This window comes from Lontra canadensis, unplaced genomic scaffold, assembly GCF_010015895.1.
Source record: "Lontra canadensis isolate GAN:19392208 unplaced genomic scaffold, GSC_riverotter_1.0 scaffold914, whole genome shotgun sequence".
Lineage (NCBI taxonomy): Eukaryota > Metazoa > Chordata > Mammalia > Carnivora > Mustelidae > Lontra > Lontra canadensis.
The window spans coordinates 8385-20553 of record NW_022631898.1 but is presented as its reverse complement, the minus strand read 5'-3'; the positions used below and the strand labels follow the sequence as shown (position 1 = coordinate 20553).

The 12169-nt window shown below is 41.0% G+C and overlaps 1 protein-coding gene across 1 annotated transcript; it reads right to left on the bottom strand.

Annotated features, from left to right (window-relative positions):
• Positions 1 to 1029: 1029 nt before the first annotated feature.
• On the bottom strand, positions 1030 to 11779 carry LOC116863330 (phosphatidylinositol 3,4,5-trisphosphate 3-phosphatase TPTE2-like; the record flags this gene model as incomplete). The annotated part of the gene is made up of 7 exons (XM_032850809.1): positions 1030 to 1225; positions 2312 to 2417; positions 4493 to 4573; positions 5903 to 5964; positions 10423 to 10511; positions 10615 to 10696; positions 11719 to 11779. Coding segments are annotated over 7 exons (588 nt in total), but the record flags the coding sequence as incomplete, so codon positions are not given.
• Between the last annotated feature and the right edge of the window lie 390 nt (positions 11780 to 12169).

Here is a 12169-nt window from a genome sequence, read left to right as displayed (position 1 = left end):
TGTCTGTCTGGAACGGTTAATACTCATGGGGGTCTGTATAGAAGCCATTGGTCCCATTGTTAACAAAGAAGAAACTGAAGCAGAGTATACACTCTGCTTTTGCAATTCTGGCTCTCCTACCACTGAGTTGGTTTTATGGTTGCGTTTATATTTCTCGGTGGGAGAAACTGCTCCAGTGGCTAACCATGTTGCTTTTCCTGGTCTAGAATAAAGTGGTCGACTCTTTTTGCAGGACCCCACTAAATGTGGGAAGGGAACAGAGCAAGACACTGCTGTCCCCTACCTTCTGACACCTGTTGGACAAGCCTGGCTCTGCCTGGGGAGGTGTGGCAACACCTGGAATTCTGAGTGAGGTCAGCCATTAGGACCCACGACAACCCTCTCCCTCCTAATTCACACACAGCCAAGGAAATGGTCATAATGGACTCTCTAGAGGACTTTGCAGTCTACAGAGCTTTTCACCAACAGTTGCTAATTTTTATACACAGGCAGCCTTCTGCCCATATGGGCCGTGTTTCAAGGGTCTGCCTGCACAATGCTTGTTTGGAAACCTAGACAAAATTTCCGACAGAAACAATGCTCCTGGGTTGACATTTGTTTTCACAAGCCAGAAACCGATGCAATCCGATTGTGGTAATCCATTAAAAGTCCTCACCACCACCTCTGTGTGTGGTGGGGAGGAAGGGATATAGAAATAATTTGAAAAAAGCATTTTATACTTTCACTGTAATTTTTTTTTTTACTATGCAGTTTATATATTTATTTAAAGGATTCTTTTATTTCTGAATAATTGGATGAAATGTTAAAACATATATATATCTAGCTCTTATTTTTTGGGACTCCCCAGAGGGCTAAAAATTTAAGCCTGTTGGGATGGATACCAGTGCTCTGGCACCATACTACTCATGAGGGACCTGGCACCTCTGCACAGGCCATGGTTTAATGTTGGGGAGTCAGAGCATTGCTCCCTGCTGCACCGTGGGCAGTGAGAGTGAAGCCCCAGCCCACCCCCACTGAGGTGGCCCTGTTCTGCCACATCCCCTGTGAGCTGCGCAGGAAGTGGGGTGGTTGATGGAGAATTAAAGACTTGAGGATGGTTCTCCCCCTCCCCTTCCCCTTCATTTCTTAAGTCCCAGAGATGGAAGATCTAATTTTCCTGCCTCCCTGCATGATGGCAGATCCCAGTCTCTCTCCGGACATTCTTGAAGCAGGAGAACAGTCAGCTCTTTTAAAATGGATCAGGATTTTTACTCCTGGTAATAACTAATAGAAGCTAGGAGGCTGAAAGATGCCCCCCCACCACCCTCACCCCGACCCCAGGTTTCTCCCAACCCCCTTTCTGTGTTTTGTAGATTCCAGTAAGGAAGACCTGGGTGGTGCTCCTTAGGAAGCTATCCTTGACCTTGACCCTCAGCTGACAGGGTCCAGTCTGTGTGTGCCCCAACACTGTGGTCAGCTCTTTATATCCATGCGCACTCATTCCTCTCCTTCCTGAGGGCAGAGAAACACTAGCAGGGGGCTTGCCCAAAGCAGGCACTTGGTAGTTATTTCTAAAGAGAATTTGTGGCAACAAATTTCATTTGTTGTTTGGGTACTGAAGACACCTTCCTGTATTTTTTTTTAAAGATTTTATTTGACAGAGAGAGATCACAAGTAGATGGAGAGGCAGGCAGAGAGAGAGAGAGAGAGAGAGAGGGAAGCAGGCCTGCCGAGCAGAGAGCCTGATGCAGGAATTGATCCCAGGACCCTGAGATCATGACCTGAGCCTAAGGCAGCGGCTTAACCCACTGAGCCACACAGGCGCCCCACCTTTGTGTATTTAAGACATATCAAGACATCTCGAGTTGCTGGGGATGAGGGGACTAAGGGTGCAGGAGGGAGGGGAGAGGGAGAGACCAGGATGATGAGAGGGAAAAGAAGGTTTCTGAAAGGCTCATGTGAGCAAATGATACAGGGCTGCCAGATGAACCCTGAACTAGAGGTGGACATGAGGGAGAGGTGGTCTCCAGGGCTCGTGAGCCCTTCCTCTCTTCTCCATCAGAGGTCCTATTCTTAAAAGCCCACCCTGGGCTGAAGCCACGGCAGCAGTGAGAATAGAAGACAGAAGGGGATGGAGCCCCCACAAACTGGTGAAGAGAGGACATCTAAGGGCTTCTGGGCTCTTCCACTGGGAGCGGTTACACGTGAGGATGCATGAAAGGACAGCCATGAGTTGGGACTGTTGGTACACACATGGGAGCAACCATCCCACGCCTCGAGAGTCAGAACATTGCCTCCTGGCCAACTCGTCAATGACACATAAATCACTTACCATGAATTGAATGAATAATGATATTTTTAATCTTGAGTGTTTTTCTTGGAGGGAGAGTCATGTTGTAGATATTTTTCACATCTGCAAAATATCCAACGTATCTATTCTGCAAAACAACAGAAGATTCAATTTAAGTGGAGGTAAAAAGTCTATTCTCAGCATTCCTGATTTTGTTTTTGTTTTAATTTTTACATAGAATTTAGGGAGAATCGTTAATTAGGGAGAGTCATAGAATTAGGGAGAATCATTCATTAAAGAAACATTTACTGAATGCCATTATATGACTAGGCATGCTTATGTTTGCTGCCTCATGACTGAATATCTCCCTTAGAAGAAAAGTTCTGAACTCTGTGCTGTGGGGAAGGAACAAGAAGGGAGCTACATGTTGCTCCTATAGGCCACTTTCGACTGAAAGGACACCTAACCAGACCCAGGGAAAGCGCTACAACATTTCACCAAGACGTAGTTAATACGACTGTGGAAAAGCTCAATCTGGGGGTGGAGGCTTAACTGTGACTAAGTTTAAGGAAGGTTTGTGCTCTGGCAGAGAGTTGCCTCCTCATCACGAAAGGACTTGAGCTCCACACACCTCTAACAAAGATATATATGCTCTTGTCCCTGTGGCCAGCTTGAGTGTATTTTTTAAAGATTTTATTTACTTATTTGAGAGAGTGTGTGTGCATTAGAGAGACCAAGAGCATGGAGAGGAGCAGAAGGAGAGGGAGAAGCAGTCTCCCCAGTGAGCAGGGAGCCCCAGGGTCATGACCCAAGCTGAAGGCAAACACTTAACTGACTGAGCCACCTACATGCCCCAGAAATTGGGTATTATTAAGATATCATTAAGGTATATATTTTTAAAAGATTTTATTTATTCATTTGACAGACAGAGATCACAAGTAGGCAGAGAGGCAGGCAGAGAGAGAGAGGAAGGGAAGCAGGTTCCCTGCTGAGCAGAGAGCCGGAAGCAGGGCTCGATCCCTGACCCTGGCACCATGCCATGCGCCGAAGGCAGAGGCCTTAACCCACTGAGCCGCCCAGGTTCCCCAAGGTATGATATTTTTATTTCTTTTTATTTTTTAAAGATTTATTTATTTGTTTTAGAGGGGCAGAGGGGCGGAAGTAAACGAGAGAGAGAATCTCCAGCAGACTTCCCCATTGAATGTAGAGCCCATTGCAGGGCTTGATCTCATGACCTGAGATTATGACCTTGAGCTGAAATTAAGAGTTAGATTCTTAACCCACTGAGTCACCCAGGTGCCCCTTAAGATATAATATTTTTAGATATGATCAATGGTGTCATGGTATTTTTACCCTTGAGAGTCTATGTGAATGTCACACTAAAATACTTATGAGATAAAATGACCTGATGACTGGGATTTCCTCCACAGCCATCTGGGCTCTGTGGAGAAGGGGTGTGTGTGTGTGTGTGCATGTGAGGAGAGTGGGGAGGGAATGAATGCAACACGATAAAATGATGGTTGAAGTGGTGTGAGGACTATAAGGGGATTTATTATAGGATTGTCTCAGCTTTTTATGTTTGAAATTATTCACCATAAAATATTTTTTAAAGGATAAAATAAGGTAACTGCATATATTTCACATGGATTTTCTGAGAATTAAATGAGATAATATATGTCAAAATATAATAGTGTCTGGAATAGAATAGGTTTGGTAAGATGTTAATTTCCCCTTTTTCTTTCAAAATACGGCAGCCCCCTCTTGTCTCTTTCTTTGATTCTCTCTCTCTCTCTCTCTCTCTCTCTCTCACACACACACACACACACACACACACACGAGATGTTCTGCAAGAGGTGAATGGCCCAAGTAGGGGTTTGTGAAAGACTCATTTCCTCTCAGAGAGAAATGAAAGGCTAGTGATTTTCCATAATCTTCGAGTCTGGAATCTTAGAAATTAGACCTTTCCACTTTCGGAAGGAATCAACTCTTGAACTCTGTAAGCAGTGACCAATGTTAAATGGAGAGCAGGATTCCCCAGGGCAGAGTGTGTGTGTGTGGGGGGGTACTAATAGACATGGCTCTCTGGCCCTGGGAGGGATCCAGGCCTGTCACAGGCACCAGAGTGGAGTGGCCCGATCACGAGAGGAAAAGAGTGCACAGTGAAACCAAATAATGGGTGCTGAACTCCCCCAAAGGTCCCCCCTTTTAAGAATGACAACTTACCTGAGAAGGGGTTTCAACTCCCTGAAATTTAGTGCTGGTGCTTTTATCTGTTCGCCGTTCTCCAAAATAATAAAGGCTCTCCTATGGAAAAGGGGGCAACACAGTCATGGCTCACATGTACTTTCTTTTCCTGTGGAAGGCATCCTTAAAGGTTCTAAGGGCACATTATTTCCTTAAGTCTGCAGCCTTTAGGCAGAGGTTACTCAAACTAAAGTTAACAACAAAAAAAATCGTATCAAGGTTTTTGCACAAACACGCACTCACATACAACTGAAACCAAAGTTTCACAAATCAATACTTACCTTTTGATATTTTCTATTTGAATCTAGTCCATTTTATTTTTAAAAACGCTAGTCACAACCCAACAGGTTGACTTTACAATTCACTGATAGATTGGACCCAGTTTGGAAAACACTGGGGAAGAGCCTCCATTTTCCTAACCTGTGTGTCTCAAATTAGGAATAAAGCAGATGGTGGCACCAGAGGGTGGGGCACTGGAGACAACCCGAAGTTTCTCTTCTCAGACTGCTGGCCAAGTGGGGAGCAGAGTTGCTGGCCATGTCCATTCAGTGGGAACTTCTCAGCACAATCATGGCAGAAATAAGACTGAGAACCCCACTTTACGAACTGGAAATAGCACACCCTGTCTCTGCAGAAATTTTCAGAGGGCCCAGTCTCCAAGAGATCCCATAGATATTGACTATGAGAGGTTAATAACATCAAGGAGAGATTTTGTTCTGCATTGGAAAATGTACCTTTTACCTACCTAGTGCTTCTAAGGATGTTGGAGGTCCTTTGGGAGAACCTACCAAACCAATCTTGATATTATTCTTGTGAGGAAGGAGACTGTCCCCTAACTGGGGGCATAAGAATGGGGCTGGGAGCAACTGAGCTGTAGGAGGCATTATGATTGTAGAGTTGTTTTACAGTTGGACAGCTTGACTTTACATCCCCCCCCCTTTAATCCTGTCCCTAACAGACCCTATGTTTATTTAAAATGTTGGTATTACTGTAGACATCATGGATTTTTTTCCATTAATCTTGATTTTAAAACATACTGCATTCAATTATTTCTCTTAATTTTGGCATTCCCTTAAATTTTGTGCCTGAGGGGAGTTTCTCACTGACCTCACCCTAGCTCTGGCCCAAAGAGGCACCTAGGTCAGTTACTAACCAGTGTAAATTAAACTAGGAAATGTGGTATATTAACTAAATAGAATGTAAAGAAATTTTTGGGAAAAAAAAAAAAAACAAGGACATACCAAAACGAGGCTTTCTAATAAGTGGATCTCTAATCACAACTTCATTAAGTACCACGACTCAAAGAACCATCTTAACATCCTACCACTGAGGTTTCAGAACTATCAGATTCAGTCAGCACAAGATCATCTGTGGTAACATCTTTCCTACCTCTGCAGTTGTAAATATTCCACTGGCAATAAGGTAGGCACAAATCATCGTTCCAGTTCTTCCTGCAAAAGAAAAGAAGTTAGTCCATGAACAACCTGTTCATGGCAGTACTTGGTACAAAGATGCTGTCAGAAATTGGGATCGATTTTCTTTCCCTCTGAAAGTGCTTGTTCAAAAGATTTCAATTCAGGAATAGCCAAAGCTGTTTCATTGCTCTGAGGTTGTATCTAGAATTCTGTCCCGTGTGCACAAAGGCACGTGCGCACGTGTATACTGTTTTGAATCCCTGCTGCTGGGGACTGCAGTAACGGGCAGAGCCAGTGAGGTGTCCTCTAGGACCCTAGAGCTAAAGAGCTACTTACCAGTTAAGAACTAATTACACACCCTGTTTTTCCAACTAACATAAATAAAAGTACCTATAAGAGATAAAACATGATCAGAACCCAAAACATGACATAACATTTATAACACCCACTTTTTCCTTCTATTTTTGAGTCTTTAAGTGTGTTATGAAACATACATGAAAGTAAACAGAACAGTAAAACAAACCCCATATATCTGTTTCCCACAGTATATTATATTGTTGTCCTTGTTTCGCTCTGCTTCCTTCCTTCCATGTTTTTCTTCCTCTCTTCTTCCACAGCCTTTCATTTTTTAAACTTTTTGTAAGTATGCTCCACACCCAGCACAGAGCCCAGTGGAGGGCTTGAACCCATGACCCTGAGATCCAGATCTGAGCTGAGATCAAGAGTTAGACACTTAACCAACTGAATGACCCAGGCACTCCCTATAGCATTTTAAAGCAAACCCTTGATTTCATGTTATTTCATCCTCAAAATTTATGTTTTACTCTAAATTATATTTTTGCCCTGCTATACAAAATTTGATTTAAAAAATACAGTGTGTCTTTTATTTCTACACTTATCTGTAGCTTTTGTCTTAGCCAGTATATGCTCAACTTACTTTGTGTAATTTCAAGCTTACCCTTTTAATTTTAGATATATACTACTTCTTATTCTATTTTTTTTTTTCAATGAACAACTAAACTTATTTTACAACCCATAGTTTGGAAAACATTCTAAGCCAAGTACTTCCAAAAAAGACTTTCTACCACCTCATGCTGTGATACATAAAGGCATCTTGCTAAAGGAAATCCTGACTATTACCAACCCTGCTCTCAGTGGTAAAGACTGTTAACATTTCAGTTCTGTCTGGAGGCCATCCCTGGGTCTCTATAACTGGTATTTTCCCATCTGAAAAACACTTTTGCAGATTCCATGTCCTTGTGGCTGTGTACAGTCACAGACACAGTACATATCCTATCATCCAATCAAGTCAAGTACAGCAGGGAAGCATAAAAAGATACACAATTACCTTCAGTCATTTATTTTAATGTAAAACATAAGCATTTGGAAAACAGTGTAGAGATTCCTTAAGAAATTAAAAATAGAGCTACCCTATGACCTGCAATTGCACTACTGGCTATTTACCCCAAAGATACAGATGGAGTGAAAAGAAGGGCCATCTGTACCCCAATGTTCATAGCAGCAATGGTCACAGTCACCAAACTGTGGAAAGAACCAAGATGCCCTTCAATGGACAAATGGATAAAGAAGATATGGTTCATATATATAAAGGAATATTATGCCTCATCAGAAAGGATGAATACCCAACTTTTATAGATGCTGAAAAAGCATTTGACAACGTACAGTATCCTTTCTTGACCAAAACTCTTCACAGTGTAGGCGTAGAGGGTACATACCTCAATATCATCAGAGCCATCTATGAAAAACCCACAGCAAATATCACTCTCAATGGAGAAAAACTGAGAGCTTTTCCGCTAAGGTCAAGAACATGGAAGGGATGTCCATTATCACCACTGCTATTCAACATAGCACTAGAAGTCCTAGCCTCAGAAATCAGACAACAAAAAGAAATTAAAGGCATCCAAATTGGCAAAGAAGAAGTCAAACTATCACTCTTTGCAGATGATATGATACTTTATGTGGAAACCCCAAAAGACTCTACTCCAAATCTGCTAGAACTTGTACAGGAATTCAGTAAAATGTCAGGACATAAAATCAATGCACAGAAATCAGTTGCATTTCTATACAACAACAACAAGACAGAAGAAAGAGAAATTAAGGGGTCAATCTCATTTACAATTGCACCCAAAACTATAAGATACCTAGGAATAAACCTAACCAAAGAGGCAAAGAATCTGTACTCAGAAAACTATGAAGTACTCCTGAAAGAAATGGAGGAAGACACAAAGAAATGGAAAAATGTTCCATGCTCATGGATTGGAAGAACAAATATTGTGAAAATGTCTATTCTCCCTAAAGCAATCTATACATTTAATGCAATCCCTATCAAAATCCCATCCATTTTTTCAAAAAAATAGAACAAATAATCTTAAAATTTATATGGAACCAGAAAAGACCTCAAATAGCCAAAGGAATATTGAAAAAGAAAGCCAAAGTTGGTGGCATCACAATTCCAGACTTCAAGCTCTATTACAAAGCTGTCATCATCAAGACAGTATGGTACTGGCACAAAAACAGACACATAGATCAACGAAACAGAATAGAGAGCCCAGAAATAGACCCTCAACTCTATGGTCAACTAATCTTTGACAAAGCAGGAAAGACTGTCCAATGGAAAAAGCCTCTTCAACAAATGGTGCTGGGAAAATTGGACAGCCACACGCAGAAAAATGAAATTGGACCACTTCCTTACACCACACATGAAAATAGACTCAAAATGGATGAAGGACCTCAATGTGAGAAAGGAATCCATCCAAATCCTTGAGGAGAACACAGGCAGCAACCTCTTTGACCTCAGCTGCAGCAACTTCTTCCTAGGAATATTGCCAAAGGCAAGGGAAGCAAGGGCAAAAGTGAACTATTGGGATTTCATCAAGATCAAAAGGTTTTGCACAGCAAAGGAAACAGTTCACAAAACCAAAAGACAACTGACAGAATGGGAGAAGATATTTGCAAACGACATATCAGATAAAGGGCTAGTGTCCAAAACCTATAAAGAACTTAGCAAACTCAACACCCAAAGAACAAATAATCCAATCAAGAAATGGGCAGAGGACATGAATAGACATTTCTGCAAAGAAGACATCCAGATGGCCAACAGACACATGAAAAAAGTGCTCCACATCTCTCAGCATCAGGGAAATACAAATCAAAACCACAATGAGATATCACCTCACACCAGTCAGAATGGCTAAAATTAACAAGTCAGGAAATGACAGATGCTGGCGAGGATGTGGAGAAAGAGGCACCCTCCTACACTGCTGGAGGGAATTCAAGCTGGTGCAGCCACTCTGGAAAACAGTGTGGAGGTTCCTCAGAAAACTGAAAATAGAGCTACCCTATGACCCAGCGATTGCACTGCTGGGTATATATCATAAAGATACAAACGTGGTGCTCCAAAGGGGCACGTGCACCTGAGTGTTTATGGCAGCAATGTCCACAATAGCCAAACTATGGAAAGAACCTAGATGTCCATCAACAGAAGAATGGATAAAGAAGAGGTGGTATATATATACAATGGAATACTATGCAGCCATCAAAAGAAATGAAATCTTGCCATTTGTGACAACATGGATGGAACTAGAGGGTATTATGCTTAGTGAAATAAGTCAGTCGGAGAAAGACAACTATCATATGATCTCCCTGATATGAGGAAGTGGAGAAGCAACACGGGGGGTTTGAGGGATAGGGAAAGAAAAAATGAAAGAAGATGGGATCGGGAGGGAGACAAACCATAAAAAACTCAATCTCAAAAAACATCTGAGGGTTGCTGGGGGGAGTGGGGATGGGATAAGGTGGTGGGGATATGGACATTGGGGAGGGTATGTGCTATGATGAGTACTGTAAAATGTGTAAACCTGGCGAGTCACAGACCTATACCCCTGGGGATAAAAACACATATGTTTATTAAAAAATTTAAAAAACGGTGCTCTGACAGTTTTTAAAATTAAACATTTTTACTTTCATAGATATTTTTGCAAATCAAAAATGAAGAAACTCAAGCAGTCAATAAACAAGAAAAAATATGCTCAACCTTTCTTAGTTTTGTTATTCCTATTTTCTTCCCTTTAGTATTTACCTTCCACCCCCCACTTCCTTTCCTTCCCTTCCTTTAGCTTTGAAGCGAACATCAAAAAATGTTAACTATTTTTTTAAAATATGTATTCATCGATTTGAGAGATTTGAGAGAAAGAGTGAGAGAGAGCAGGGTGGGGAGCAGAAGGGCAGAGGAAGAGAGAAACTTAAGCAGACTCTGTGCTGAGTGCAGAGCCTGCTGAAGGACTTGATATCCCCACCCTGAGATCATGACCTTAGCTGAAGCCAGGAGTCAGATGCTTAACGATTGAGCCACCTAGGCGATCCCCCTTCCAAAATTTTAACAACTATTAATACTAATAACAGTATGTACCTTATTCTTGTACTTTAATGTATTAATATTTATTTAGAAAAAGAAAAGTTAAAAAATATTTTTACCTTTGCCTCCCTTACAGTGAATCACTACGATGTTTTTGTCATCTTGAGACATCCACTCATCCACTTCCTTGGCGAATGCCACCATCTCACTGATTTCAAATGTAAAATTTTTAGTTGAATTAAAATTCATCCAAAAAATCAAGCCCAGTATATTTAGCTTTCTTTTGACAGCCATCTTGGCATGAAATTTACCTTAGACTGGGGACATTGTGATCATCAATCTTGATTCGCTGGACCCTGTCATGGAAGTACTTGGGATTATAAGCTCCTTCACCTAAAATAAATAATACATAGGTCTGATAACTATGCCTAATAAACACAGTAAATGATCAAGTTATGAAGAAGTTATAGTTTTTATTATAAATGCCTTATCCACCTTAATTTTTAAAAAAGATTTTATTTATTTATTTGTCAGAGAGAGCAGGAGAGAGAGAGAGCATGCACAAGCTGGGGGAGTAGCAGAGGGAGAGGGAGAAACAGGCTCCTCATTGAGCAGGGAGCCAGATTCGGGACTCGATCCCAAGACTCTGGGATCATGACATGAGCAAAAGGCAGATGCTTAACCAAGTGAGCCACCCAGGTGTCCCCCTTAACCACCATTAAAAGGAGCTTTCTTACTGGCTCTTGTTGCTTTTAGGAATAGTAAGGGTCTGAAAAACAGAGATAGCAGTGGTTTGTCCATCTTGAGTAACCCAACTTATTTGGACTTAACAGGCCTTACTTTTAATTTTCTAGTAGGTTACTCATCATATTACCACATATTACCACAGAGCAGAAGTAAATGTGGCATAAATGTGGCCAACCAGAATGCTTGCCTCCTGAAAATGTCTGTTTAATATACAGGAAGAGGAAAAGACAAGACAGAATACTAAGTGGGGATATAATCTCTTTTCTACAGGTTTTGTTTTTGAGCATATTTTCCCTTGTTTATTGACTATTTGGATTTTTTTCATTTGGGTTTTGCTCTCCTCACACCCCACTCCTAGTGTTTCCTTGTCAAAACACAAGCCAGCAGGGAAAACAGAAGTATCTTCCTAAACCTAACACCATGAGAGCAGATTCTACACAAAATGGCTCTGCCTCAATTTAAGCTTCCTGTCTCCCCCACAGGGCTTTTATACTATTGAGATATTTTTTCACCTACAAAACAGAACCAATGCAAGATGGAGATTTTTAAACTCACTTCCCATCACCCACCAAATACTTATGATTAAATGAAATGTGAAGACTGAATCATCTTATATGTAGTGATCTGTTTCATATCAATAGTAGCAAAATATCTGGCCATGTACATACTGCATAGATTGTAGACTTGATAGTGTTCTTGATGTTTGGTATCTAAGAACCGCACAACTTCCTAGAAAAAATAGACACATGTCTACATGAATCCATATGGCACCAATATAAGCTATTCCTTAGGAGTAACCAGAATGGTCATTACCTTTATTCACTTATCCTTCACTTAGCACCTTTTAGGGGAGATTTAGGGAGATTTCGTACCTACATTCCAAGTCCTAGTTTATGCACTGACGGTTTTCAAAGAGTCCACAATGTTGTGCGTGACTACCTGAATAACCTCTACTATAAATACACATTGCTTAAAGCTACCAGAGACAGCTAGCCTTACGTAAATATGAGAAAAGTATGATTTAATAGTAATATATGATTCTTATCTAGATCTATTTTTTGAATAGATAGGTTATTTCTATTTTTTAATTTTTTAAAAAGATTGATTTATTTTAGAAAA